The sequence below is a fragment of the Leucopleurus acutus genome, assembly GCF_964270905.1.
Source record: "Leucopleurus acutus genome assembly, chromosome: 1".
NCBI classification, from domain to species: Eukaryota; Metazoa; Chordata; class Mammalia; order Artiodactyla; family Delphinidae; genus Leucopleurus; species Leucopleurus acutus.
This window is the reverse complement of record NC_139142.1, coordinates 26725555-26751604: the sequence shown is the minus strand read 5'-3', so window position 1 is coordinate 26751604 and position 26050 is coordinate 26725555. Positions and strand designations below refer to the sequence as shown.

The 26050-nt window shown below is 47.7% G+C and overlaps 1 protein-coding gene and 1 pseudogene across 3 annotated transcripts in view; one reads left to right on the top strand and one right to left on the bottom strand.

The window, feature by feature from the left end:
- Positions 1-26050, top strand: part of FLVCR2 (FLVCR choline and putative heme transporter 2) — a 62738-nt gene that overhangs the window by 33476 nt on the left and 3212 nt on the right. For both annotated transcript variants that reach the window (XM_082847832.1, XM_082847831.1), the window contains 6 exons: positions 9610-9677; positions 10876-10979; positions 21491-21601; positions 22404-22509; positions 22660-22771; positions 23355-23410. In XM_082847832.1, coding sequence (XP_082703958.1) covers positions 9610-9677; positions 10876-10979; positions 21491-21601; positions 22404-22509; positions 22660-22771; positions 23355-23410 — 557 coding nt within the window. The remainder of the gene's footprint in view (positions 1-9609; positions 9678-10875; positions 10980-21490; positions 21602-22403; positions 22510-22659; positions 22772-23354; positions 23411-26050) is intronic.
- Positions 19331-20584, bottom strand: LOC309967278 (ras-related protein Rab-15-like; annotated as a pseudogene). The gene has a single exon. The product of its transcript is annotated as a ras-related protein Rab-15-like (transcript).

Below are 26050 nucleotides of genomic sequence, written 5' to 3'. Positions count from 1 at the left end.
TTCCTCTTTTATTGTGCTGTTCCTGGTACATCTTAACACTTAGCATTAAAAAAAAAAAAAAAGATCATTTCCAGGTCTGTTTTCCCACTAAACTGGGAGTAGGAATTTATGTCTTTTTATCTTTATAGATAAAGATATCTATAAAGATATCTTTTTATCTTTATCTTTTCCCACTAAACTGGGAGTAGGAATTTCCCACTCCCTGGGAGTAGGAATTTATGTCTTTTTATCTTTATAATTCCTCAGCAGTGGCCAACGTGGAGTAGATACTCCAAGAGTTATTAAATGAGTGATTGAGTGAGCGGGTGGATGGGTATTTATATGAGTCTTGTGACATGATCACTCCCCAGCCAATCCTTCATCTTGGAACATTGCTCCTTCTTTACCTGAATGCACGACAACATCCCTCTTTCATTTCGCTTTCTTGGCTTTGGTAAGATAAATTTCAATATTTATGCTGGTGTATTGGCTTGCCTTTCCAGCAAGGTGTTTGCTGCATCTTCATTCTAACGTTTAATGAGAATGTTGTCCTAGACAGGGGCAAGGACAGAACCTCAGGGCATTCCATTAAAGGTGTCTTTACAGATCCACCCAGCTCTGCTGCTATCCAGCTTACCCCTGACCATTTAACCCTCCAGTTTGTTTGATTAAAATCAAGCGTGTATATCACGCTCAGTAACCGGAAGAAGAAAAGAAGTGAGATTGGTTGACGTGACTTATTCTCAGTGAAACCCCAGTTGGCTATAACCTCAGGTTTTCTCTAGGCTCGCAAACTGTATCTTACAACAATACTAGCATTTACTACGTGCCAAGACGTTTTATATATTATTTTATTTAACTCTCACCACACCGGTGAGAGGTAAATAGTATAATTTTCCCCATTTAACAGATGAGGAAACAAACTCAGAGAGATTAGGTAATAGCTCAAGAACACACAGTTTTCAAAGGGCAGAGCCAGGATTCAAGTACAGATTTGTCAGACTCCAAAGCCTACACTCCCGATCCGTGATTGCCTATGCTCCTTCCTTGACTTGTACCAGGGCTTCACTTTAGGCTTATCAATGCCCTTCACCTGAATTAAAGTGTTTATCTGCGGAGGCATTAGATAAGAGGTGGTATCATCCACAGTAGAGAGGCACACCTGGTTTTCAGGCATAGGCACAGATTAGGTGACCTCTCATCTGGAATAGCCCCAGGTACCCACGTTAGTCTCCAAGGCCTCTGGTCTCCATTCCTCCCTCTCTCAGAACAGCTTCTCAGTTCTGAGTATGTCTCTGCACTCATTCACAAAACAAAGAAAGTTTCCAATACTTAGGATGGCCAGCTAAAGATACTATGGGTTGCTCATCACTGAGAGGTATTCAAGTGTAGGTGGAGCCAACCACTTAGTGGGGATATTGTGGGGAATATCAGGCTATAGCTGGATAGTGAAACCTGATGATCTTTGGGTTCCCTTCCAGACTCAGCATTCCATGCCTCTAAGAACTTTCACTTTTCCCTAGAGTTAAACATCTCGAGTGCATCAACCTTTGACCACCATAAACCTTATGGCACCTGACAACGGGGCGTTTGAGGCTTACCTTGGAATTCTAGGGCAGATGAGTGCTTAATAAACATCTTCTGTGAACGAGAGTGGTGATGGTGGCAATAACGGGGCAATGGCCTTATTCCAGAGGCCGCGGTCTTCGGTTCTGGACGCTGTTTATGGCAGGGTCAGGTCACTGACCCATGATAGCAAGAAATAAGAACAAAATGTACCAGGAACAGTGTTGCTCCTGGTCGCTGTGGCTCAGCTCTGGGCCATGCTTTAGGGGCAAAGCAACTCCTTTTCCTTCCATCTTGTACGGCTGGTTGCTTATATGGTCTTCAGTCTGGCAGGGTGGTGTTAATCCTTTGGTTCTGGACACTCTTCCTTAATCTATTTGGTTAAGTGATAACACAGGGAATAAATGGGTTAGCACTGCTGGAATGGTGGAGTGAGGACCTTGCATCATCTGTTCCTCCATGAAAACAAGAACACCACCGGCAGACGTTATCAAAATCAGTTGTTTCAGGGTTCTTAACCAAAGGCTTGAAACAATCCAGTGAGCATCTATTCAAGACAAATATCTGAATAACAGTAAAGTCGCAAGCTTTGTGTTTTAACTTGTCCTATTCCGATCCCCTCTTCCAGGCTCTGTGGTAGCCTTGAAAACCAGCAGCCTCACAGCCACTGGAGGGGGCCAAACAAGTTTGGAGCTCCCCCAGAAGTCCCATCCCTAGGTCACTATTTGACTTCTGTGGCGGTTCCCTGCAAAGGCCCCATTCAGAGGATTTGCCTATATTTGACCTGACTCAGAGCTTTCTCAGTGGGAAAACGCTATTTCCAGGGCATTTGTTGAAAGCGATCACTGTTTAACATCACAGCTGCCTGAGGTGGCAATACCGGTTGGGGTAAGCAAGAGGCTGACCAAAGGTCTTGAAAGGAAAATCTGGAGAATGAGATGTCCAGGGGGCTTTGGAAAGCTCTGACATATTCTTAGGAATCTAGAAATCCACATGCACATGCAGAGTTGTGCACATGCCCAGGAAAGACCTGAGAAAGCCCTGAAGTCTCACCTCTGGCCGAACTGGAGGCTCTGTGTAAGCAGAAGGTGAAGGCTAAGGCAGAGTTGTCACCACCCTGCTGGAGCATCACAGGCGAGTCCCAACGCACACATAGAGGTCCTCAGCAAAGGTGGGACACTTGTGGGCTTAAAGTATTTAAGGAAATCTGTCTAATCCTTAGTTCAAAACTAAGCTAGTGGAGCAGAAACCTCAGTGGCTGCACATGACAAAGAGCACAGACTTTACAAAATGAGTCCAGGAAAGTCAGTGAACAAGCAGCAGCCACAGTAACAAATCCTGGGGAAGGAGGAGAATCTCATTTCTAGAGTTGACATTATATTTAAAATGTCCAGTTTCACAACAAAAAAAATGAGACATGCAAAGAAACAGGAAAGCAGGGCCCATACACAGTTAGAAAACTGTTCCTGAGGAAGCCCAGACGTTGGATGTAACAGAAAAAGAAAGTAGCTCAGCTGTTATAAATATATTCAAGAACTAAAGGAAACCAGTGTGTAAAGAATGAAAGAAAAGTAGAGAATGATGTCTCACCAAATAGAGAATATCAAGAAAGACAAATCAAAAAGAACCAAATATAAATTCTAGAGTTGAAAATACAATAACTGAAATGAAAAACTCACTAGAAGGCTCAACACTAGATTTGAGCTGGCAGAAAAAAGAATCAGTTAACTTGAAGGTAGGTCAAATGCAATTATCCTGTCTGGGGAACAGAAAGAAAAAAGAAAGAAGAAAAATGAGCAGATCCTCGTAGACCTGTGGGCAACCAGCAAGCACACCAACACATGCCTAACAGGAGTCCCAGAAGCAGAGTAGAGAGAAACAGGTGGAAGTAAATTGCCCTCAGAAAAACAGTCCACTTCTGAGCCTCCGGAAGCATTTGACTATGTTGTGTGTAGATAGAATTTATTAACATTTTTCTCAAAGGCCTGAGGTGATCCCAGTTTAACTCCTGAGGAGTTAAACTAATCTGGTTGTTTGTACACATTTCATTATAGTCAGAGAACCACAAGCCTTATTTTTGTGGTAGAGAGTTGGACTTGGTGACAGGGATCTTTGCCTACAAGGAAATGATTCTTAGGCTGAATCACAGATTTGGGAAAACGTGTTATTGAGCCTTTACTGTGTGTCAGGCACCATGTGAAGTGCATACATTATCTCATTTAATCTTCAAAAGAAACCCATGAATTAGGTGTTCAACTGCTCCATTTTATACCTAAAAAAACTGAGGCTCTGATTGAGCTCCTCGTCCGTAATTAGACAGCTAGCAAGCAATAGAGCTTAGATATAAACTTCTGTCTGTCTGAGATCAAAGCCTGTCTTCCTAACCACCACACCATTTTGCCTTCCTGTGCAGAAAGGAGCCTCTTGGAGACAGAGCCAGGGGTCTGTTTTCAACCTCACTCAACTGAGTAGCCTCTGGGTCTGTCTAGCAGGGGTGGAAGTGGTGTATGTCCTTCCTCAGATTCAGTCCTCAGACCAATGGCCTTTCTTCTGAGATGAGGGTCTGTAGTTCTGGGGTTTAGAAGCAGGACCTACCTACACTGACCGGCCATCTTTGGGACTTGGGGATGGTGAGGTTTCATCCGTAGTGCATCTCTCTGAGGGTTACAGGTCATGTAAAGGCACTCAGTCCACCTGAGAATCCCTGCTTTCTTCTCCCACTATCTTTGCTCCAGATTAAAAATGCACACACAATCAAAAAAACCCTCTATAAATTCAACTAAGTCCTTTGAGACCTCCCAGAATGCCTCCCACCTTCCATGCAGTTTCAGGTTGAGCTTTGAAGAGGGAAATGGTTCACAGTTTATATATACACACATATAACCATATAGTGCATATGTACATTACATAGTACATATGATGTTCCTATTTTCCTCTGAATTATAAACACTTAAGAGCATGTAGTTGGGAATCAAGCAGTTGATAGTGTTTCATGGATGTATTTTCTGGATTTGGGTGGACATGTTTTGGAGTAAGAGCCTTGGCTGGGGGACCAGTGAGTTCAGAGTTGGTACGTAAGGAATATAAGGTCTAAGTTTTAGTGTCAGCTCTGCTAATTACTGAGTGTACCACCTTCACCTATCCTGTGCTCATCGTGTGTCTCTCTAAGAACCACCCCTCAGAAAAGAGTAATAACATTTGCTTCCCACTGGAGTTCCCTGGATGGAAATGAAAGCTTTTAAAGTAATTGTGAATCAAAACACTGCGTGCAGCCATAATGCTGTTGTGTTGGGAAACTTGACCATTTCCTACAGTCTTTTTGTTTTTTGAATGAAGTAGATTTCGACACGTAGGGAGTAGCTCTCGTGCAGCCGGTGGGTTGTCCAGTATTGTACTGGTAGTGACTTTCCAAGTGCTTCTCCAAGCTGCTGAGTCAGCTGCCCCGAGCTAAGGTGCGGTGGTACAGTAAAGGCTTTGGAGGAATTCCAGTGCGGCTGCCTTTTCCCCACGGGCTTCTGGCCACACTCTTAGAGGTAGGTTTCAGACAAAAATTAAGGGCCATCCGGCTAAGTTGGAATTTCAGATCCACAACAAATTCTTTTTTAGTATAAACATGTCCCACAACTATTTGAAGCATTCTTACGCTGAAATTCAAATTTAATTGGGTGTGCTGTTTTTGCTTTTTACTAAATCTAGCAGCCCAGTTTAGAGAGAAGGAGGTGCAGAGGCTGGGTTTGTGCTTGATGTTGCTGAAATATCACAGGAATGAGAAACTACCACCTCCTCTAGCAAAATACCCTCCCTGTCACCGCAGGAAGACACAGGGCTGGAAGCAGATTCCCCATGGGTCCACCAGAGCCTGGGGCTGGGCAGGTCTTGTGGTGAGCGTCAGCCGTGGGCGTGGGGTGGGGTGAAGTAAGAACCTTTCTTTGGCTCCCCCTCGGATCTCCAGGCCTTGCTTTCACATGGCTTCCCTAACGTCTTTGCATTGATGGCTCACGACTGCCCTGGTAAACAGACTGGTGAAAGGCTCCTCTTCTGGACAGTGTCCTCCAAGGGATTGCTCTTCCCTGTCATCCCCCAGCCTTGCCTCCAGCTATGCTTCTGAAGAATCTGTGCAGTGTTGGGCGTCTGAATTCAGAGCCTCAACATGTGTCCTGAGGACACCTTTCCTTGGGGCTCTCAAGGGCTTTACACCGCCCGACCTGGGCCTGGGCAGGGGCTTTGTGCCCCTTCAAGATGCTGGCTTCAGGGTGGGTGTAAGGTCCTTCTGGGATTCCCTGGAGCTTTTGCCGAGGTCAGGCTGGCCCTTTAAAAAGAGGGTTTTCTACAAGTTCAGGAAGGACAAAAGGGAAATGAACACAGAGTAACCAGAACCCAGAGATGGGATCTGGGATCAGCGTTTCCCACGCTGGCCTGATGATAGAGTCCCCTGGGGTGCTGGGTGGTGTGTGCCTCGATTCCTGCCTCTCTTCTGGAAAGTCAAATTCAGATAGTCTGGTCCGGGCCTGGGAATCTGCTTTTCACAAGCATTCCTGGAGATTCTGGTTCGCAGCAGGGTTGAGAACCTCTAGAGTAGGTGTGCTATGGGTGATTCTCCTGAAGCCCCTTCCCATCCCAGCTGCCTCCATGTTAACCCCAGCCTCTGAGGGCCTGGGCCTGGTCTGTGATCTTCCTATGCCCAAGGCCATTTATCCCCAAGTTTAAGAAATGCCAAGGGCTTTTGTTGTGTTGTTGTTAGAATGCGGATTCCTAGCCCCAATCCAGGGGAATCAGATTGAGTTGGTCCAGGGTGCGGCCCAGGAATCTGCATTTTTAGACTCTGAGGCTTTCTAATGCCAGTGGTTTCTAAATGCCACCACCCTTTGAAAAAACTTAGTCTTGACACAGGAGAGAAACTCAGAGTGATGACAAGTCAGTCCCTTGTGCCTTCCTAAAGCTCACCCCCTCAGTGACCTGCACTTCTCCCAGGTGGCTGATATCAGGGGTGACCAGGCCTTTCAGGGGCCATCACATTTCCTCACCTGGCAGGCTCACCTTGTTGGGGATAATCACACCCGAATATAACACAGTCACCTGCATTCCTGTAAGAGGTACTTATGCACAGGGCAGAGCACACATGTCATTCCTGCCCTTCAGTGTGGACACTGGACCCTTTGGTTTGGGCAGTGGAGTGGACTTGTGCCATTTAACTGTGTCTGGCAACCTTTGGCAATATGGGAGGGACATCTAGATTCAAGAGAGAGAGTCAGAATTTCTAATTCCTTTAAGGTTGGACTGTAGAAAGAATTGGAAAGAATGGTAGCCTTCCAGGATGAACCCCTGCCCCCTCCACATCCTCCCTACCTTAGCCCTGATTCCGTCTCCTGTCTGGCTGGGAGCAGGGGATGGTGATTGGTAAACCAAACTAGTCTAGCAGAGCCAGTAGGTCTCAAACTTTGAGCCTTATCAGAATTACCTGGAGGGCTTGTTCAAACACATTGCCTGAGGAGCCCCACTCCCAGTGTCTACAGCAGGAGGTCTGGGTGGGGTCAGGATTTGCATTTCTAACAAGCTGCCAGGGAGGCTGATCTGGAAGTGATTTCTCTAAACCTTTAAGCCTCAGAGCTGCTCAGCCTCAATAGCCTGGGTTAGCCTGATCAGGACTGTTTCTCTCCACATTTTTCAGGGTCAGGAAAGTGCTGGTGTTTGACGTGGGGTGTTTTTTCGCCCAGTCCTCCTGGATAATTTCGCAGTTTCCTGAGGATTCTGCCCTCCTTGTTCATTCCAGGTGGGCACAAGCTGAGCTTGGCCTCGTGTATGCCCTGGCCCCTGGCCCTGTTGGGCTGAGGGGCAGGAAGGGGGCTGAGTTCATCCTCCTCCCTGCACGCTTCTTCCCCACACCCGCCCGCAGTTCAGGAATGTGACTCCTTGTGGGCTCTCTTGACCCAGGAATGGAATTTCCAAGTGGCTGGGTGTGTGGTATGAAGGTGCGGCCGGTATGCTTGTTGGGTGAGAAGTTGCCGAGAGTCTCAGAGTCCTCCTGACCATGAGTGTGGCAGTTGCAGTCACATCTGGTCACACTTCTGGGTTTGCCGACTGACTGTTGGCCCTGTGCCCCTCAGCAGGTGGCATTGAGCTCAACCTTGTTGCATCCCTGAGGTGACCTGCTGGGAGAGGCTGGGGCACGAAATTGCCAGTAACCTGAGCTGGGGAAATCACTGAGGATCAGATCTGTAAGGATATGAAATCAACGGTTTAAGATGGAGGACCTGGAGTCCATAGTCTGGGTTTGAATCGAACCCTGCCTCTTACTACCCGTGTGATGGTGGGAAGGGCAAACCAAACTCCCTTCCCCATTTTGCAGGAGAATTTGACCTTCACTTAACTTTGTACCTCATTCCCCTGGGAACCTGACAAAGGGAGTAAGTCAACTGCATTTAGGCAACATTGCTTCTGATAAGAAAGACCTATTGTGATATAAATGACTGCAGGTGGACTGGGTGATCTTCTTACCCCTGTTGGGAAACCATTCTTTGTGCTTCTCTGAGCACAGTGACCCTTTCCACTGGCCTGTCCTTTATGGAGATCCTGGTAGCTATGCCTGTGGATGAGTCAGCAATAGTGGCTCCTGGGAGGGGTTAAGCCAGGGTTGGGTGCCATGCCCACCTTTCTCTGCACTGAGCTGTCACCTCGGGGGCAAAAGAGAATAGCTTCTGAATGGCTCTATGGACTGGGGTTCTGTGGACTGGCTCCAGTGAAGAGGAGCTCCTGCGGCTGCCCTGTCTATGAACTGTGTCCTCTCTTACATGCTGCTAAGTGGACCTAATGCCAGGTGTGCCAGTGGTAGTTGTGTGAGCCTCAAAATTAGTTAAAATTAAAAAGACTCCTGGTGGGCCTTCCAGAGTGACCTCTGTATTTGTTTTTAAAATCTGTGTGCATTTTTCTTACCTGCAAAATGGGAATGAGAATATTAGGTACTTTCTACGATTGTTATGAGGATCGTAAGGTGTTTAGATTGTAAGGTGCCTAGTACATGAGTGTATGCTACTGCCATCACCACCACCACCACCACTACCACCATCACTACCATCATCACCACCATCACCACTACCACCATCACCATCATCACCACTACCACCATCACTACCATCATCACCACCATCACCACTACCACCATCACCATCATCACCACCATCACCACTACCACCAGCACCATCACCACCACCATCACCACTACCACCATCACTACCACCATCACCACCATCACCACTACCACCATCACTACCATCATCACCACCATCACCATCATCACCACCATCACCACTACCACCAGCACCATCACCACCACCAGCACCACTACCACCAGCACCATCACCACCAACATCACCACCATCACCACCATCATTATGAAGGGAAGGCAGAAGGCCCTTATCCTCTGGATCAGTTTCAGTCTCATCTTAGTCACTAAGTCACTGTACGGCTTTTGACAAACAACCTCATCTTCTAAGGACACAGATTCTTACAGTATATGCTAGGTGCTCCATTTGTTTCTTGGATGAATCGATAAATTAGGAGAGTCAACTAAATGCTCTTTAGGGTCTTTTATGGTTTTGAATATAAGATTTTGTGTGATGTTGAATCTGAGGAAAAAGTTGGAGGGATGTGGAAAGAGGTGAGAATCTACCTGCAGAGGGAGTGTTGTCAGGGGTCAGAGGTCTGGAGCATTCTGGTGAGGGGGGACAGGTCATCAGGAGGAGGTGGAAGGGGTCCAGTACTTCTGCTGGCCCCTTAGGTCAGGTCAGCGCTTAAGAGGAATGTAGATGGCTCTGACCTGGGAGTAATACTTTCTGGAGCCTGTGTTTCCAGGACAGGGATAAAGGGATGAGAGGGCAGTGGTGTGTGGCTAAGAAGAGGTTCAAATGGTTAGTTTTGGTTGTTTTGGAGTATTTCTTCTTTGAAACATTACCTCCAGTGGCAACAAGGATGAGGATTTCTGACCTCCCTCACCACTGTGGGGAGAAGCCAGCAATGACCCCAACAGGAGAATGACCCTAATGCTGTGTTTCTCCCTCCCTCCTTCAGGTCTGAATGCTGGTGCTTTCTATGCCTTGTCCACTCTGCTGAATCGCATGGTGATCTTGCACTACCCGGTAAGGGTGTTCCCTCAGCTTGCTGGGCCCTGAGAGAAGGAGGTTTCTAGTCTGTCTGGGCAGGAGCTGGGGTGGCAGCGTGGTACGGTGTGTGCTCCTGAGATTTGGAGGAAGGCGGCCCTGGGTCTCAGCCCCAGCTCCGGTGGCCCGCAGCTGTGTAATAAGCTGGTTAGTGTCTTTGAGCTCTCATTCTCTTTTCTGTAAGGGAAGCCTAATTACTTACTGAAAGATTGATTTTAGGGTTAGAAAGTAAATAATAAGGTTTATATATGTAAAGCGCATAGCATGGTGCCTGGCAACACAGTAGGTAAACATATATACAGTAGAATCACATATGAAATAAATTAAGTTGTGAAATGTGGGCAAGGTTTAATTTTAACGTTTTATTTACCCAGCAGAAAGCATGTTTTAAATGTTTCCAGAACCAGCGAGGGCTGGATACTGGGAATGGAACATTGAGTAACCAGGAGTCGGGATCCCGGGTCCAGCCCTCTTTTGAAAGGTTAAGGCTCTCACGCTTGTGGGAGGGGTGAGCCACTGTGGCTGAGCGTTCCAGTGTTGGAGGTTGACAGGTCTGAGTTCAAATCCTGCCTCTGCTCTTAATAAAGGCCTCATGACCTTGGGCTAGTAGGTTATTTTCACTGTGCCTCAGTGTCTTCATCTGTAAAATGGAGAATATTGATTAACCTTCTGGTGGGGAATTAGGAGAATTAAATGAGATGATGATATAAAATCATCAGCATGGTGTCTGGCTTTGAATAAACGCTCAAAAATATATAATTATTATCTTCCTATCTCTTCAACAGTGATAACTGAAAAAACCTAAGTATGGAATGTTTCGATATACATAATTCAGTTTTTCCATCTGTGAAATGGGAATAATGGTAAAGGTTTGCTATAAGGATTACATTTTTAAAAATCCATCTAAAAGTGGTTTCTAAGGACAGAATTTGGTTCACCCCAGCATCCAGTATCATGCACACACATCCAGGGTTATATTATGTTGGGAGGAGCAATTATTCTAGGATTCTCTCTCCACTGGCAGCTTCTTACAGGCCATCTTGTCCTGATACTTTCTGAGAATTGGCTCTAATGAAGCCGGAGTTACTTGCCTTTGCCCCTTTGCCTTCTGCTGACTGCGCCCTGTCAGATATCTTGTCCCATCACTGAGCAGTCACTGGGGCTGTGGTTTCCCCAGGGCGAAGAACTGAATGCTGGAAGAATCGGCCTGACCATCGTCATTGCAGGAATGCTTGGGGCTATGATCTCAGGCCTCTGGCTGGATAGGACCAAAACCTACAAGTAAGTGACTGTTCCTCTTGGACTGAATCGGGGACCCCTGTCTTGAAATGACATATTCATTAGCAACACGGCTCCAAAGATGTGGGTGTGGCAGCTGGGGGTCTGAGTGGTCAAGCGGGGAGTTCAAATATATCTTCTCTGAGCCTCAGTTTCCCCATTTATAAAATGAGGGAAGCAATGCCTGCCCTGTGGGGATCATAGGAAGATTGGAGATAGGGGACATGAGGCCTGTCAGAGTTCCATCCCCCAAGTAGCTTGTGGAAGAAGCAGAGGAAGGAGAAAATAAATGTGGAAAAGCATCAACAGTCGGACAGTTTGTGGAAACTCCACGGAGTGGGGACGAGGAGGTGGTTCCTCTGCCCTGTTCCCATAGCTCCCTCGTGGACCGCATGGGGTTAACCAAGGTGCTCTGTGCTTCCAACAATTTACAGTGTGTCATCTTGCAATTGCTTCCACTTCATTGGTAAGTATTACGACATGCTTTAGTCCTGATTGCCCAGTGCATTCCTAAGAGCCACGAAGATTTTAGTGGATGTCAGGCTAATCCAGGACGCTTACTAAAAATACAGATTCCTGGGCCCTACCCTCATGGATGCCAATTCAGTAGGGGAATCTGCGTTTATAAAAAAAACTAAAAATAGAACTACCATACGACCCAGCAATCCCACTACTGGGCATACACCCTGAGAAAACCATAATTCAAAAACAGTCATGTACCAAAATGTTCATTGCAGCTCTATTTACAATAGCCAGGACATGGAAGCAACCTAAGTGTCCATCGACAGATGAATGGATAAAGAAGATGTGGCACATATATACAATGGAATATTACTCAGCCATAAAAAGAAACGAAATTTAGATATTTGTAGTAAGGTGGATGGACCTAGAGTCAGTCATACAGAGTGAAGTAAGTCAGAAAGAGAAAAACAAATACCGTATGCTAACACATATATATGGAATCTAAGGAAAAAAAAAAAGGTCATGAAGAACCTAGGGGTAAGACGGGAATAAAGACACAGACCTACTAGAGAATGGACTTGAGGGTATGGGGGGGGGAAGGGTAAGCTGTGACAAAGTGAGAGAGTGGCATGGACATATATACACTACCAAACGTAAAATAGATAGCTAGTGGGAAGCAGCCACATAGCACAGGGAGATCAGCTCGGTGGTTTGTGACCACCTAGAGGGGTGGGATAGGGAGGGAGGGAGATGCAAGAGGTAAGAGATATGGGAACATATGTATATGTATAACTGATTCACTTTGTTACAAAGCAGAAACTAGCACACCATTGTAAAGCGATTATACGCCAATAAAGATGTTAAAAAAAAATAAAAAATCAACCCGGATGCCTCAATTCAGTAGCCAGCCTTGGGGAAAATGCTCTGGAAACAGAGGCCCAACTTGTGTCTTTCCTGTGCTCCGCATGCACTGGGCACTCAATTAGTGCTGGCCAGTAGGGCAGCTGCCAGGCCAGGGTTGTCCTGCTCTGGGGCAGATCAACATTCTGGGCTGCTTTGTCAAAGCCTCCAAAGTTCCCAGTGTCTGGAGGCAACAGACAGTGGCAGACCTGTTCTCTGCCACACAGATCCGCTTCTGTGAGGCTCTGGTCAGACCAGGGCTCTCTCTGTCTGCCTTTGTCAAAGGCCAACCCTGGGGATGTGGCTGCCTGGCTGGACACGACGAGGAGCCCAGCTGGGCTTAATTACTGCTGGTGAAGCTGGGCTGCTGCCTTGTCTTTGCCATATGTCAGTTGTTTGCTTTGGGTAGTGAGTACTGGCCACTCCCGAACCAGGATACAGCAGCATCCCCTTTTCTGGGCTTGCTGTGTAGCAGGAGAAGGGAGAGATTGGAATGTTGCCTGGGCGGGGATGTGGGCAGCCAGATGATTCAGGTGAACTAGAAAATATGGTGAAAATACAGTGAAAGGACTGGGGAGGACACTGCAGAATCCTGCTGCCACCAGTTCCTAGTGTCACACGATGTCTGCATCCTGCAGTCAGCATGGGACAGTCTTCTCCCTGCTCTACTACTTAGGCAGAGAAAGGGCGAGAGAGCTCTGTCATCTGGTCACTTTGGTGCCAGTTCCCTTTTCCCTGAGCCTCCCAGATTTGTCCTGTTTGGTTTGGAGGCTGGAAACTGGATGGTCAGGTCCCTTTATCTCTGGCTGAGACTACAGTTTTGTAGACAGGCTAGTGGTTTAAGAAGAAGCTATATGTAAACGAATATGGGAAAGATGAGCTTGTGGGGTCAGTGAGGGAGATGGGTGTCCATGGAGTTGGGTTCTGCAGAGGGGGAGGGACTGGATGTGGGGAGCAGGGGGAGGAGGGATGAAGCTCCTCTGCCCTCAGCAGCTGCTTTGAGGACCCAGGAGGGAAGGGCGTCCTTCAGAGGCTGTTGGTCTTTCCCACAGATGCAGCCCCATCCTGTGTTAGTATTCCTGTGTGTGGGAGTAGAGGGAGCACAGGTTTCAAATCCCACCTCTGGATTCGAATCTTAGCTGTGCACTTCCTGGGCAGGTGACTTTGGACAAGCAACTTGACTGGTCTGAGCTCAGTTTCCTCATGTGTCATATTAGGGAGAGTCATACATCTCTTTTTTTCCTACCAGTTTTGTTGAGATATAATTGACATACAGCATTGTATAAGTTTGAGGTATACAGCATAATGATTTGATTTACATACAGCATGAAATGATTGTCGCGATAAGTTTAGTGAACATCCATCATCATATATAGATACGAAATTAAAGAAATAGAAAAAATTTTCATAATGAGGACCCTTAGGATTTAATCTCAACAACTTGCGTGTATAACATACAGCAGTGTTCATTATATTTATCGTATTGTACATTACATCCCTAGTACTTACTTATCTTATAACTGGAAGTTTGTACATTTTGACTGCTTTCGTCCAATTCTCCCTCCCCCTACCCTATCCCCACCTCTGGTAACCACAAATCTGGTCTCTTTTTCTATGAGTTTGCATGCTTGTTTGTGTTTGAAGTATTATTGACCTACTACACTATGTTAGTTCCTATACACAACATAGAGATTTGATGTTTCTATACATTTCAAAATGATCCCCAAGATAAATCTAACTTGCATCTGTCACCATACAAGGAGGTTACATAGTTATTGACTGTATTCCCCACACCATACATTTCATTCCTTTGACTCATTTATTTTCTAACTGAAAGTTTGTACCTCTTGATCTCTCTCACCTGTTTCTTTCCTCTCCCCCATTCCCTCCCCTCTGGCAACCATCTGTTTGTTCTCTGTAACTCTGTTTCTGTTTTGTTTGTTCATTTGTTTTGCTTTTAGATTCCACATATAAACGATATTATATAGTATTTGTCCTTCTCTGTCTAAATTATTTCACTTAGCTTAATATCATCTAGGTCCATACATGTCGTTGCAAATGGCAAGATTTCATTCTTTTTTATGGCTGAAATATATGTATATGTACCCACATCTTCTTTATCCATTTGTCTGTTGATGGGCACTTAGGTTGCTCCCATATCTTGGCTATTGTACATAATGCTACAGTGAACATAGGGGTAGTACATATATCTTTTTGAATTAGTGTTTTCATTTTCTTGGGATAAATGCTCAGGAGTGAAACTGCTGGATCATCTGGGTGTTCTATTTTAAAATTTTTCTGAGGAATCGTCGTACTCTTTTCCATAGTGGCTGCACCAATTTATATTCCCACCAGCAGTTCACGAGGGTTCCCTTTTTCATGTACTTGTTGGCCATCTGTACGTCTTCTTTGGGAAAATGTCTATTCAGATCCTCTGCCCCCTTTTTAATTGGGTTGTTTGTTTTTTGATGTTGAGTTGTATTAGTTCTTTGTATATCTTGGATATTAACCCCTTATCAGATATGTCTTCTCCCATTCAGTAGCTGGCCTTTTAATTTTGTTGATAGTTTCCTTTGCTGTGCAAAAGCTTTTCAGTTTGATGTAGTCCCATTTGTTTGTTTTTTGCTTCTGTTTCCCTTGCCTGAGGAGATATATCAAAAAAAATTACTAAGACTGATGTCAAACAGTATACTGCCTATATTTTCTTCTAGAATTTTTGTGGTTTCAGGTCTTAAATTAAATTTAAGTCTAATCCATTTTGACTTTATTTTTCTGCATGGTGTGAGAGAGTAGTTGAGTTTGATTCTTTTGTGTATAGCCATCCAGTTTTCCCAACACCATTTATTGAAGAGTCTGTCTTTTCCCCATTGTATGTTCTTGCCTCCTTTGTCGTAGGTTAATTGCTCACATAAATGTGGGTTCATTTTTGAATCGCTATTCAGTTCCATTGATCTGTGTGTCTGTTTTGTGCCAGTACCATACTGTTTTGATTACTATAGCTTTATAGTATAGTTTGAAATCTGGGCAAACTGATACCTCTAGTTTTGTTCTACTTCCTCAAGATTGTTTTGGCTATTTGGGGTCTTTTGTATTTCCATACAAATTTTAGAATTATTTGTTCTAATTCTGTGAAAAATTTCATTAGTGTTTTGATAGGAATTACATTGAATCTGCTGATTGCCTTGGATTATGTTGTTTATTTGAGATTTTTGTTTGTTTGTTTCCTGAGACAGGCTTGTGTCACTATAAACTTGCTTCTTAGAACTGCTTTTCCTGTGTCCCATATATTTAATTAATTAATTAATTAATTAATTATTTTGACTTGAAACATTCTTTATTTTGTAAACATCTGTGTTTAAAATAGATGAACCCTGCTCACAATTCATATCCTGGACCCAAGACACAGCACACAAAGTTCACGGGGAGAGATGGTGGGGCTCAGGAGCAGGTGGAGTGCCTGGGGCTGTGCCGAGTCTCAAGACAACAGGTGCAAAGGTGGTGAGGAGTCAACAGGCAGGTGCACCTGCTCAACAGTCTAAGGCCAGGTCCCAGGCTACCTCCGGGACTGGAGAAGTTTAGGGGTGAGAGGCTGACTCTGGTACCTCATGAGCATAGCTGCACCCTAAAATCCCAACCCCTCTTCTGCCCCATACTTCTCCCCAGCTGTGGCCCTTACGGATGGGGCTTCTCAGGCCATAGAATCCTAACCCCAAGTGTTCCCTTCCAGAACCCGTAGGGTACAGTAAAAATATAGTCCCTCTTCCCCGAGGGGGCTAGGAGAGAAAGGCAATGGTGCTCGGCCAGATCTTCAGGGAAAGCAGTGACACTGACCACAGGTTGGAGCCAATGGCCAGTATAACTTCCGCTCCCTCGAGTCCCTGGCTGAGGGCACACTGAGGGTTGGCACTGCTGACCTCCCCACCCCAGAGTGTTGCTGCATGTTTTAACACCTGAGGAGTTAGTCCTCAAGGAAACATCCTCAGCTCTGGTCGTGACTTCGTCCTAAAGAGTCAGCTCTTTACATTTCTCATTAGCTGACGATTTATAACTATTCCTGCCTTCCTTTTCCTTCAACTATGATAACTCATCCCCCATTCCCTCATCCTGAGCTACCCTCTCCTGCTCTCTCCTGATTTGATAAGAGTCAGAAGAAAAGGTTTGGTGATTTCATCCCCCACGCTTTTTTTCAGAGGAGTAAGGAAGTGGGGCTCTTAATTCTTCACATGTGTGTGTCCTGGATTTTAGTCTTTAATTAGTGAATGTTCGATGCCCAGTTTTGTTTTCGCTCCAGCGCCAGCCATGCAACGCAGCTTAAGACTGATCCTCCTCCCTAGGCTTCTCCCATCTTGGGAAGGTGGGGAGGAACCCTACTAGGGCTGGTAACTGACTTGTTCCCTCCTTAAAGGGCCTCCTGCAAACGACTATTGGACCATATGGGGTTAAAGAAACTTCTTCCTGAAACAAAGGGCCCTGGAGGAGGGAGTCCGCTTCCCTCCACCTGTAGCCACAGTGCAGTTGGCAAACCCTCAGGCCTCTGAGTCAGAAGCTGAGGAACAAGATGAGCGCTTGGTCTTGAAGGCTGAAGGGAACAGCACCAAGCGTTCCTACCCAGGGCTCGCCTGCTTTCTGCCCGTGAGCCCCCTGCCCTTCTCCCACAAACTCTGGGTCTCGGGAAAGCCTTGAGAGCGGAAGGCTGGGCTTGGTGAAAGACCACCAGCATGGTTCTGTCACCTCTCACCTGCCGGGGCGGTGGGGAAGTGCCCGTCTTACATAAGAAATGGAAGATTGCTTTGGCTATTCGGGGTCTTTTGTGTTTCCATACAAATTGTGAAATTTTTTGTTCTAGTTCTGTGAAAAATGCCAGTGGTAGTTTGGTAGGGATTGCGTTGAATCTGTAGATGGCTTTGGGTAGTATAGTCATTTTCACAATGTGGATTCTTCCAATCCAAGAACATGGTATATCTCTCCGTCTGTTTGTATCATCTTTAATTTCTTTCATCAGTGTCGTATAGTTTTCTGCATACAGGTCTTTTGTCTCCTTAGGTAGGTTTATTCCTAGGTATTTTATTCTTTTTGGTGCTCTGGTAAGTGGGAGTGCTTCCTTAATTTCTCTTTCAGATTTTTCATCATTAGTGTATAGGGATGCAAGAGACTTATGTGCATTAATTTTGTATCCTGCTACTTTACCAAATTCATTGATTAGCTGTACTAGAACTACCATCCGACCCAGCAATCCCACTACTGGGCATATACCCTGAGAAAACCATAATTCAAAAAGACTCGTGTACCACTATGTTCATTGCAGCTCTATTTACAATAGCCAGGACATGAAAGCAACCTAAGTGTCCATTGACAGATGAATGGATAAAGAAGATGTGGCACATATATACAATGGAATATTACTCAGCCATAAAAAGAAACAAAATTGAGTTGTTTGTAGTGAGGTGGTTGGACCTAGAGTCTGTCATACAGAGTGAAGTAAGTCAGAAAGATAAAAACAAATACTGTATGCTAACACATATATATGGACCCTAAAAAAAGATGGTCATGAAGAACCTAGGGGCAGGATGGGAATAAAGACGCAGGCCTACTAGAGAATGGACTTGAGGACATGGGGAAGGGGAAGGGTAAGCTGGGACAAAGTGAGAGAGTGGCATGGACATATATACACTACCAAATGTAAAACCAATAGCTAGTGGGAAGCAGCCGCATAGCACAGGGAGATCAGCTCAGTGCTTTGTGACAACCTAGAGGGGTGGGAGGGAGGGAGACGCAAGAGGGAAGAGATATGGGGATATATGTATATGTATAGCTGATTCACTTTGTTATAAAGCAGAAACTAACACACCATTGTAAAGCAATTATACTCCAATAAAGATGTTAAAAAAAAAAAAAAAAAAGGATGATGGGGCCCAGGAATCCCTGCTGCCGCTGAATTCCCCTCTGGTTTGCAAACTGTTGTCCCGGCTCTTAACCTGGTATATAGGAGCTGGCCCTTCATTTCCAAACCCTCCCCTTCCTGGAGTGTGTGGTTGGCCCCAGGGCTCTCCTTGCTCCTGCAGTGCCCTCAGGCCTTGGTCCATATCTTTAAATTTGGGAGCCCGGGGGCAGGGAGAAATAGTGTATGTGCTGCAGGGCAGGTAGAGAATTGAGGTTACTTCTCATCCCTGCCACCCCTCATCATTTTTTTTCTTCTCTGAAGCTCAGTTCCCCCAAGAGGCAGGAGGGCAGGCAGCCAAGTGCAGCAGAAGCTGGGTACGGGGTGGGGGTGGGGGGTGGTAGGACAGCCCCAGGCATGGGGACCACCAGTTTGGGCTTTCCTTCCTCTCCGCTTTCCCCGGTCACCGGGGAGGCAGGCCCATGGCACAAGAAAGGGCGGTGGGGAGGAGAGGACTGGAAGAATTTCCCACAAAGCGGGGTGGTGCTTCTCCCGGAGCAGAGCAGGGAACGTGCCCCTGGGCCTGAGTCCATTCCCTCAGCCCGGCAAAGAGGGAGGAATTGAAAGGTGCTGTACCAGCAGCCACACGGGACATGTGTGGGGCCGGGGGAGGGCTTTGGTAGGAACACAGCAGAGGGGAAGGGACAGAAAGAGAGGTGGGAAGAAGCGAGGAGAAGCGGAGAGGAGACCAGATGCACTGAGAGAAGGAACCTCCAGTGGCCTTGACTCCGGACTGGGCCGTCGCCTGGGACCTCGGGGTAGTGAGGCGGTGCTCGTAGTACATCAGGGGCTCGAGGCAGGCCTGTGGCTGGGGAAACAGGCTGGAGGGGGCCATCCCGGGGGGAGGGCGGAGGGGGTCGAGGCTGCTCGGACAGGACAGACGAGCTGCTCCCGGGAGCCAGGCAGGGGGAGGAGCAGCGGCCGAGATTCCGCAGGGTCACCCGAAGGAGAAGAGACGCAGGGCAAAGCCCAGGCTCCCTGTGTGCCCGTGTGCCGGCAGCCCTCCTGCGGGGAGAGGGGACTGTGCGGGGTGGGGGCGCTCCACGCAAGATGCTTAGCACCAGCAGGTTTTCGAAGAGTTCTCCGGGCCCTCGGGTTTGCCCTCATCCTCCTCCAGCTCCGCCAAGGCCAACTCATCGTTGGCGGCTGTCCGCAGACCTTCCAGCTCCCTCCTGTGGGCCTGCAGCACCAGCTCCGTCAGGCGCGCGAAGGACTCTTTAATGTGGAGGCTGGTGCAGCACTTGCTTCATAGAAGTCCATGCCGTACTCTTCGGCCAGCCGCTGCCCTTGCTCTCTTCCCACCTGCCGTTTCTGCTCTTCATCAGCCTTATTCCCTCTAAGGGTCTTCTGGACACCTTCTGGTTCATTCTCATCCACATCACTGACCCACTTCATGATGTGCTGGCAAGAGCGCTCACTGCTAGTGTCGCAGACTAAAAATATTCCCTGGGCCCGTCGATAGTACTGCTTTGTGATGGTCTGCTATCTCTCCTGCCCTGCTGTGTCCCAAATCTGTATCCGCACTTTGATGCCATCTACCTCTATGGTCTTTATCTTAAAGTCGACACCGATGGTGGAGATGTGCGAGGAGTGGAACCCTTTGTTGGTGAAGCCGCGCAGCAGGCAGGTCTTGCCTACCCCAGAGTCCCCGATCATTAGCAGCTGGAACAGCACATCGTACTGCTTCGCCATAGCTGGGCCGGAGGGGCTGTGGGCTGTGGGCAGGCGGGCGGCGGGCTCATCCCCGCTCGGCCTGGGCCATCGCGGAGCGCTCGCGCCCGCCCGAGAACAGCGCCGGCGGCGAGAAGGAAGCGGGGTCGGCTCACGCCGCCTCGCCGCCCGCCGCTCGCTCGGTGCCCGGAAGCGTGTCCCATATATTTTATATTGTTGTGTTTTTTATTAATTTGTCTCCAGGTGTTTTTAAAATTTCTTCTTTGATTTCTTCGGTGACCTGATGGTTGTTGAGTAGATAACTTTAGCCTCCGCGTGTTTGTGTTTTTGGCAGTTTTTGTAGTTGATTTCTGATCTTATAGTTTTGTGATTAGAAAAGATGCTTGCAGTTTTCTTAAATTAGTCATACTTTTCTTGCATGGCTTTTGTAAGGGTTGAATGAAATAATAAACGCGTGTAAAGCACTTAGCAGACTCCCTGGCATCCAGTAAATGCAGTGTTAGTTTCACATAACCACAGTACACACCTGTTGGCAACCCCTCTGTGTTTCTGGCTTCAGCAGAGATGAGTGAGGGCTTTGAGCTTTCATAGTCTGAGTTCCCACGTTCGTGGCCAGAGCGCAGAAGGATGTGCAGAGTCCCTGCCCTCAGTCAGTAGGACAGAGAGGGATGCAGGTCCCAGTGCAGAAGTCAGGGCCGCAGCAGAGTCCTGAGTGGGCAACAGGGGGGGAGAGGTGTGGGGAGGGGCACAAGTAGGGTGAGCCAGAAACAGAAACCAGCACGTTGCTGAGGGTCCTTCTGAGGGACCAACAAGGGGAAATGCAACTGGGCGTGGGCGGAGCTTTCTCACCTCGGCTTTGGAGTCAAGGACTTAGTTCAGGGCTGGAGAATGTTCTCTCTTAGTTGCCACGGTCAGGAGCAGAGTAGTTCAGATTTAGCAGGAAAAACGGTGCTGGACGTGTGCAGGTGGCAACAGGAAGAATTCAACGATGACAGAGACTCTCACAGCCAGGGCTCTGCCCAGCATTGTCCTGGGGTCTGGGGCCAAAGCAGACAAGCAGAACGGGCTTCTGGGGTCGTCTGCATGCCACTGCCGCCTGACCACAGTTGTTGTGTGTCCCGTTTGTTTTTTCAGTGGGGGAGGAGGAGAGGCAAGGGTTATGCCTTGTTGCTTGTGGGTAGGACGTGACAAGTCCAGGTGCAGCGCGATCTTGTTGAGAGGGTTTTGCAGGAGAACACACGTGCCGCAAGATGACTTCATACTGTCCTGGTCTTACCCTTTGTAGCTCTGACCACAGTGTGATCATTGGTCCGATGTCCATCAACCTCATGGACAGAAAATTCTATGAGAGCAAATAGCTCACAGAAGTGGGCTTGGCACGCAGCACGTGCCCAACAGATAGAATGTGGGACGGAGGGAGAGAGAGAGGAAGGAAGGAGGGAGGGAAGGAAGGAAGGAATGGAAGGAAGGGAGGGAGAGAGGGAGGGAAAGATCCTGTTAAAGTCCGCAGGATATGACTCAACTTCGTTGCCTCTGCTTGTAGGGAGACGACGTTGGTGGTCTATATCATGACTCTGGTGGGCATGGTGGTTTACACATTGACCTTGAACCTGGGACACCTGTGGGTAGTGTTCATCACGGCTGGTGCAATGGGGTAAGTTTCACCTCTAACCTGCTTAACTGGAAAGCTCCACCCATGGTTCCTGAGCTGCCAACATCCTAGGAAGCAATAGGTATCCCTCTGCTGCCTTCTCACTGACCTCCTGAAATGTGGAAATGGTGGCCAGAGGTCATGTTCACTTGTAACACTTTGAAAGCCCACCTGGGACTTCCAGGCCCATCCATGCTGTTGGGATGGACTGTGTCCTTCACAGATCTCTGGGAGGCTAGGAAATATATGGAGTCTTTATTAGCCCTGCTTGGGACAACATGGGCTCAGAGAAAGTACACAGGGCTGGGAATCAGAAAGTGTGGGTCCTGATCTCAGTTTTGCTGTTGACTATCTATTAGACCACAGGCACCTCCCTTAATCACTCTGAGACTCAGTTTCTTCATCTGTAATTTAAGATGAGTGGCCTGCCTTGTGGAGTTGTTGGAAAGATGAGAGAGATAGCGGATGTGAAAGCAGCAGGAAGTGTGGTGCAGGTGTAAGAGATCAGAGCTGGAATTTTTTAGACTTGATGTATGAGAAAGTGTCAGAAAGGGTACCTCTTCCACAGGGGTCTCTACTCAGCTTCACCTCCCACTTATTTTCCTGTGGGCAGTACGTGTGTGTGTGTGTGTGTGTGTGTGTGTGTGTGTGTTTAATGGCTCCGTAGGGGATGGCCTGATTTTCAAGGCATGTCTTGATGGGGAGAAAGAGACTAGGAAAAGGAGTTGTAGGGCAGGAGGTAGGCTCCCTTTTCTCCTCGTTCCGGAAGTTCTCCATCACCTTGTTTCTGTGATCTGGGCTTCAGCTTCTTTATGACTGGCTACCTCCCACTGGGATTTGAGTTTGCTGTGGAGCTGACATACCCAGAATCAGAAGGCATGTCGTCTGGCCTCCTCAACGTGTCTGCCCAGGTAGGCCTCTCATTTCGTGGTGGCCCCAGAGCCCTGGCTCTTTGTTCCCTGCTGGGCTTGTCCGGTGCAGACACTACCTTATGTCAGCTTAGCTCCCCCGTGGGCTGGTTGGCTGGCCCCTTGTTTCCAGTCTTCTCTGTGCCTTTGCAGGTATTCGGGATCATCTTCACCATCTCCCAGGGCCAGATTATCGACAACTATGGAACCAGGCCTGGGAACATCTTCCTGTGTGCGTTCCTCACCCTTGGAGCAGTCCTCACGGGTGAGTCAGGGCCTCAGGACAACATGACGCTCTGACTGCTCATGGGTTTAGGCTGTTGGCAGTTTGGCACCCGGTGCCTCGATTGATCATACAGTTGGGCATTCCTGTGCGGCGGGGCAGACGAGAGGGCTTGGTAGGCAGTCTTTGGGGATGCATTAGCATATTTTGTTGGAGGGAGCTTGGGTTTTGGCCCCGAAAGACCCTTGTTTGAATCCTAGACTGTGACACCGACCTCCATAGCTGTTTGACCTTGGGCAAGTGGACCCACTTCTGGGAGCCCCACTTTCCTAATCTGTAGAATGGGGATTGTTGTGAGGATTGGAGCAATGTGTGCAAACTCCCTGCAAATATCAGGGATCTGTAAGTGAAGGGCAGTGTCGTCACTGGCTTCTGCCTGTCAGGGACAGCAGTGGTCCCCAGGCTTATCAAGGCTGACTGAACCTCAGATCCCTGGAATATCTGAAGGAGGTGGGATACCTGTGGCCCTTAGGAGAGTGAGGGCTCCCTCTCGTGGATGAATGTGACCATTGCTCTGCTTGGTAACTGCCTCTTTTGCCCTTCCTTCTGCAATCCTGGACCTCAGCATTCATTCGGGCAGATCTCCGGAGGCAGAAAGCAAACAAAGAAACTCCTGAGAATGTGAGTATGTGGGGAGCTGCTGGGCTGAGATCCGGGTCCCGGCTGTGCTGAGGCTGCAGCACCAGGGGTGGGGGGTGCTCCCAGAGTGACGGGTGGCTGTGAGAGCAACTCAGCATCACGCACGTGGAGACAAAGAGTTTCCTTGGGAGCTGCCTCAGCCCTGCTTTTCTGCTGCCCTGCCTGGGCTCTTCTCCTGCTTCCTTCCCTTCTCCTGGCCTCCCTGCTCTGGTCCACGGAGCTCCTCACTGTGTCACAGTCTGCTGAGCAGCAGCCCCCCCACCCCGCCCACTGGATCCTGAGACACGTCCTCAGGCCCTGGGTCCTCTCCTTTCAGCCTGGGGTTGGTGACTGGAGAGGAAAGGTAACCACCTGGGGCCCCCCCATTCGGTCATGGTGGTGGTGGCCTCGAGACAGTGGCCCTCTGGGCATGTGACAGCCCCCCAGGCAGTGCCATGGGGATAGAGGGACCAGGGCCAATGGGTTGCCATCAGGGCTCTAAGAGGACAAGTCAGGAAGCAGGAGTTGATGGTCATGGAAGGAGAGAGGACCAGCAGTTTGATCTAGAACAGAAAAGTGTTTCCCATGGCTCTAATTGGCTGGGAAGTATTTTAACCAAAGTGTTAAGTGTCAAATCTGAGCCAGGATGAAAGGAATTTCAGCTCTAAGAGCATAGTAGGGTTTTCTTCAAAAACAGAACAAAACACCCAAAACTTATTACAGAGGTAATACATATTCTGTAAAAAAATACAGAAAGGTGTACAAAATTTAAAAGTCGTCCTGTAATAGCGTCAGCTAGAGATGAGTTGCTGTTTTTCTACATTTTCTTATGCATGTCTGTGTCCACATATGATCTATACATATATATGTTTGTTTGTTTGTTTGTTTTGCAATACGCGGGCCTCTCACTGTTGTGGCCTCTCCCGTTGCGGAGCACAGGCTCCGGACGCGCAGGCTCATGGGCCCAGCCGCTCCGCGGCATGTGGGATCTTCCCGGACCGGGGCACGAACCCGTGTCCCCTGCATCGGCAGGTGGACTCTCAACCACTGCGCCACCAGGGAATCCCTATGTATGTATTTTTTAAACAAAAGTGGAATCTTGTTCTATGTGCCTTTTTACTTGTTGCGAGTGCTTTATCAGGTCATTAGTCTCTTACAACATACTTTTAATGACTGCACAGTGTTCTAATGGCCGCACATGGATAAACATGATTTGTTTAACAGTTTTCCTGTCCGGGAACACTAAGGTTGTTTCTGATTGTTGTTATAAATGATACGGTGATTAATGTCCTGGAGCTGAATCTTTGGACACGTTCTTAAGCACAGTATTTCCCCAAGAAATGGATCAGTGGTCATGCCCATTTTTAAGCTTTGATGTGTATTGCCAGACTGTCCTCTAGAAAGGTACTGTCAATGCTACCAATGCTCACTGCTCTCGCAGTGTATGAGGCCAACACTGAGTATTTATCATTTTTAAAAACCTTTGCCAATTTTCTAAGGCAAAAATGTCATCTGAAAGAGGTACATTTAGCGCTTTAAGAATACGTGTTGGCAGATGGATGCTAATCTTTAGTTCCTTACTGTTTGTCCTCTGATCTCACACTCTGGGATTGGCAGGTAGCAGCAGGGAGCAGGTGGAGGGAGGCGCCTGGGACTGGACATTCAGTGGGGACACAGGGAAAGCCTGAGACAGGAGTGTTATTCTCAGGAGCCTGTGAGAACTGTGGCATCACCACTGTGGAGATGGGTTTGCCCCTGTGCCGTGGATGAGGAAACATGTGATTCGGGACACTTTGGCGAATATATCCTGAGCCTGGGAAAAGGTGCCCGTGATAACAGGATAGGTTTCTCGTGAAAAGGTTTCAATTTGGAATGTGACGCCTTGTGTCAAGTGATATGTGATTTTGCAATGTTTACTTTATAATCTGTATTTCCCTGGGCAGATAAAGGCAAACAGAAGAAAGTAAAGGTCACCTATAGTCCTAGCGCCAAGAGATACCCTAGTAACATTTCGTCATTTCCCAGTGTATATTCTATGAATATGCTTGTGCACATTGGGTTTTCTACCCTGATTGTTTCCTTACTAGAGCCCGGCAACCTTTCTACACCATTGCACCCCCCAAACCCCACATCTACGTATATACATTTCCATTTCCTCTCGTTTGCTATTTAGGTTGTTCCCATATTTCACTATTTTGCAGCCAGATCCTTGTCCGCTAGGACCAGGTTTGTTAATCCAGGATGGAGGTGTTGGCTCATCTGAATGGACTGTGGGAAATAGCACCGAGTAGGACCAGGAGGCCAGTCCGGTGCTGGTGCTCAGCTTTCGGTGTCCTGGATACTCACTGTGTTTCTCCGCACCTCCCTTGCATCTGGGGGAGCCTGGTAGGATGGGGGGGTGTCCAGAGTCATGCTGGGCTAATGCCCAGGGAAGCCAGGGCTGTCAGAGGGCATCCCTGCAACGGCTGTCATTTGACACCCCGAGGTGGTGGGTGTAAGTGGGACCTGCGAACTGTCACAGGGATTCACTCTCAGCTCCAGGTGAACGCAGGGCAGGCAGCGCGTCTGGCCAGAGCCGCTCTTTCTTTATTTTGTTTTTATATCTTTATTGGAGTGTAATTGCTTTACAATGGTGTGCTAGTT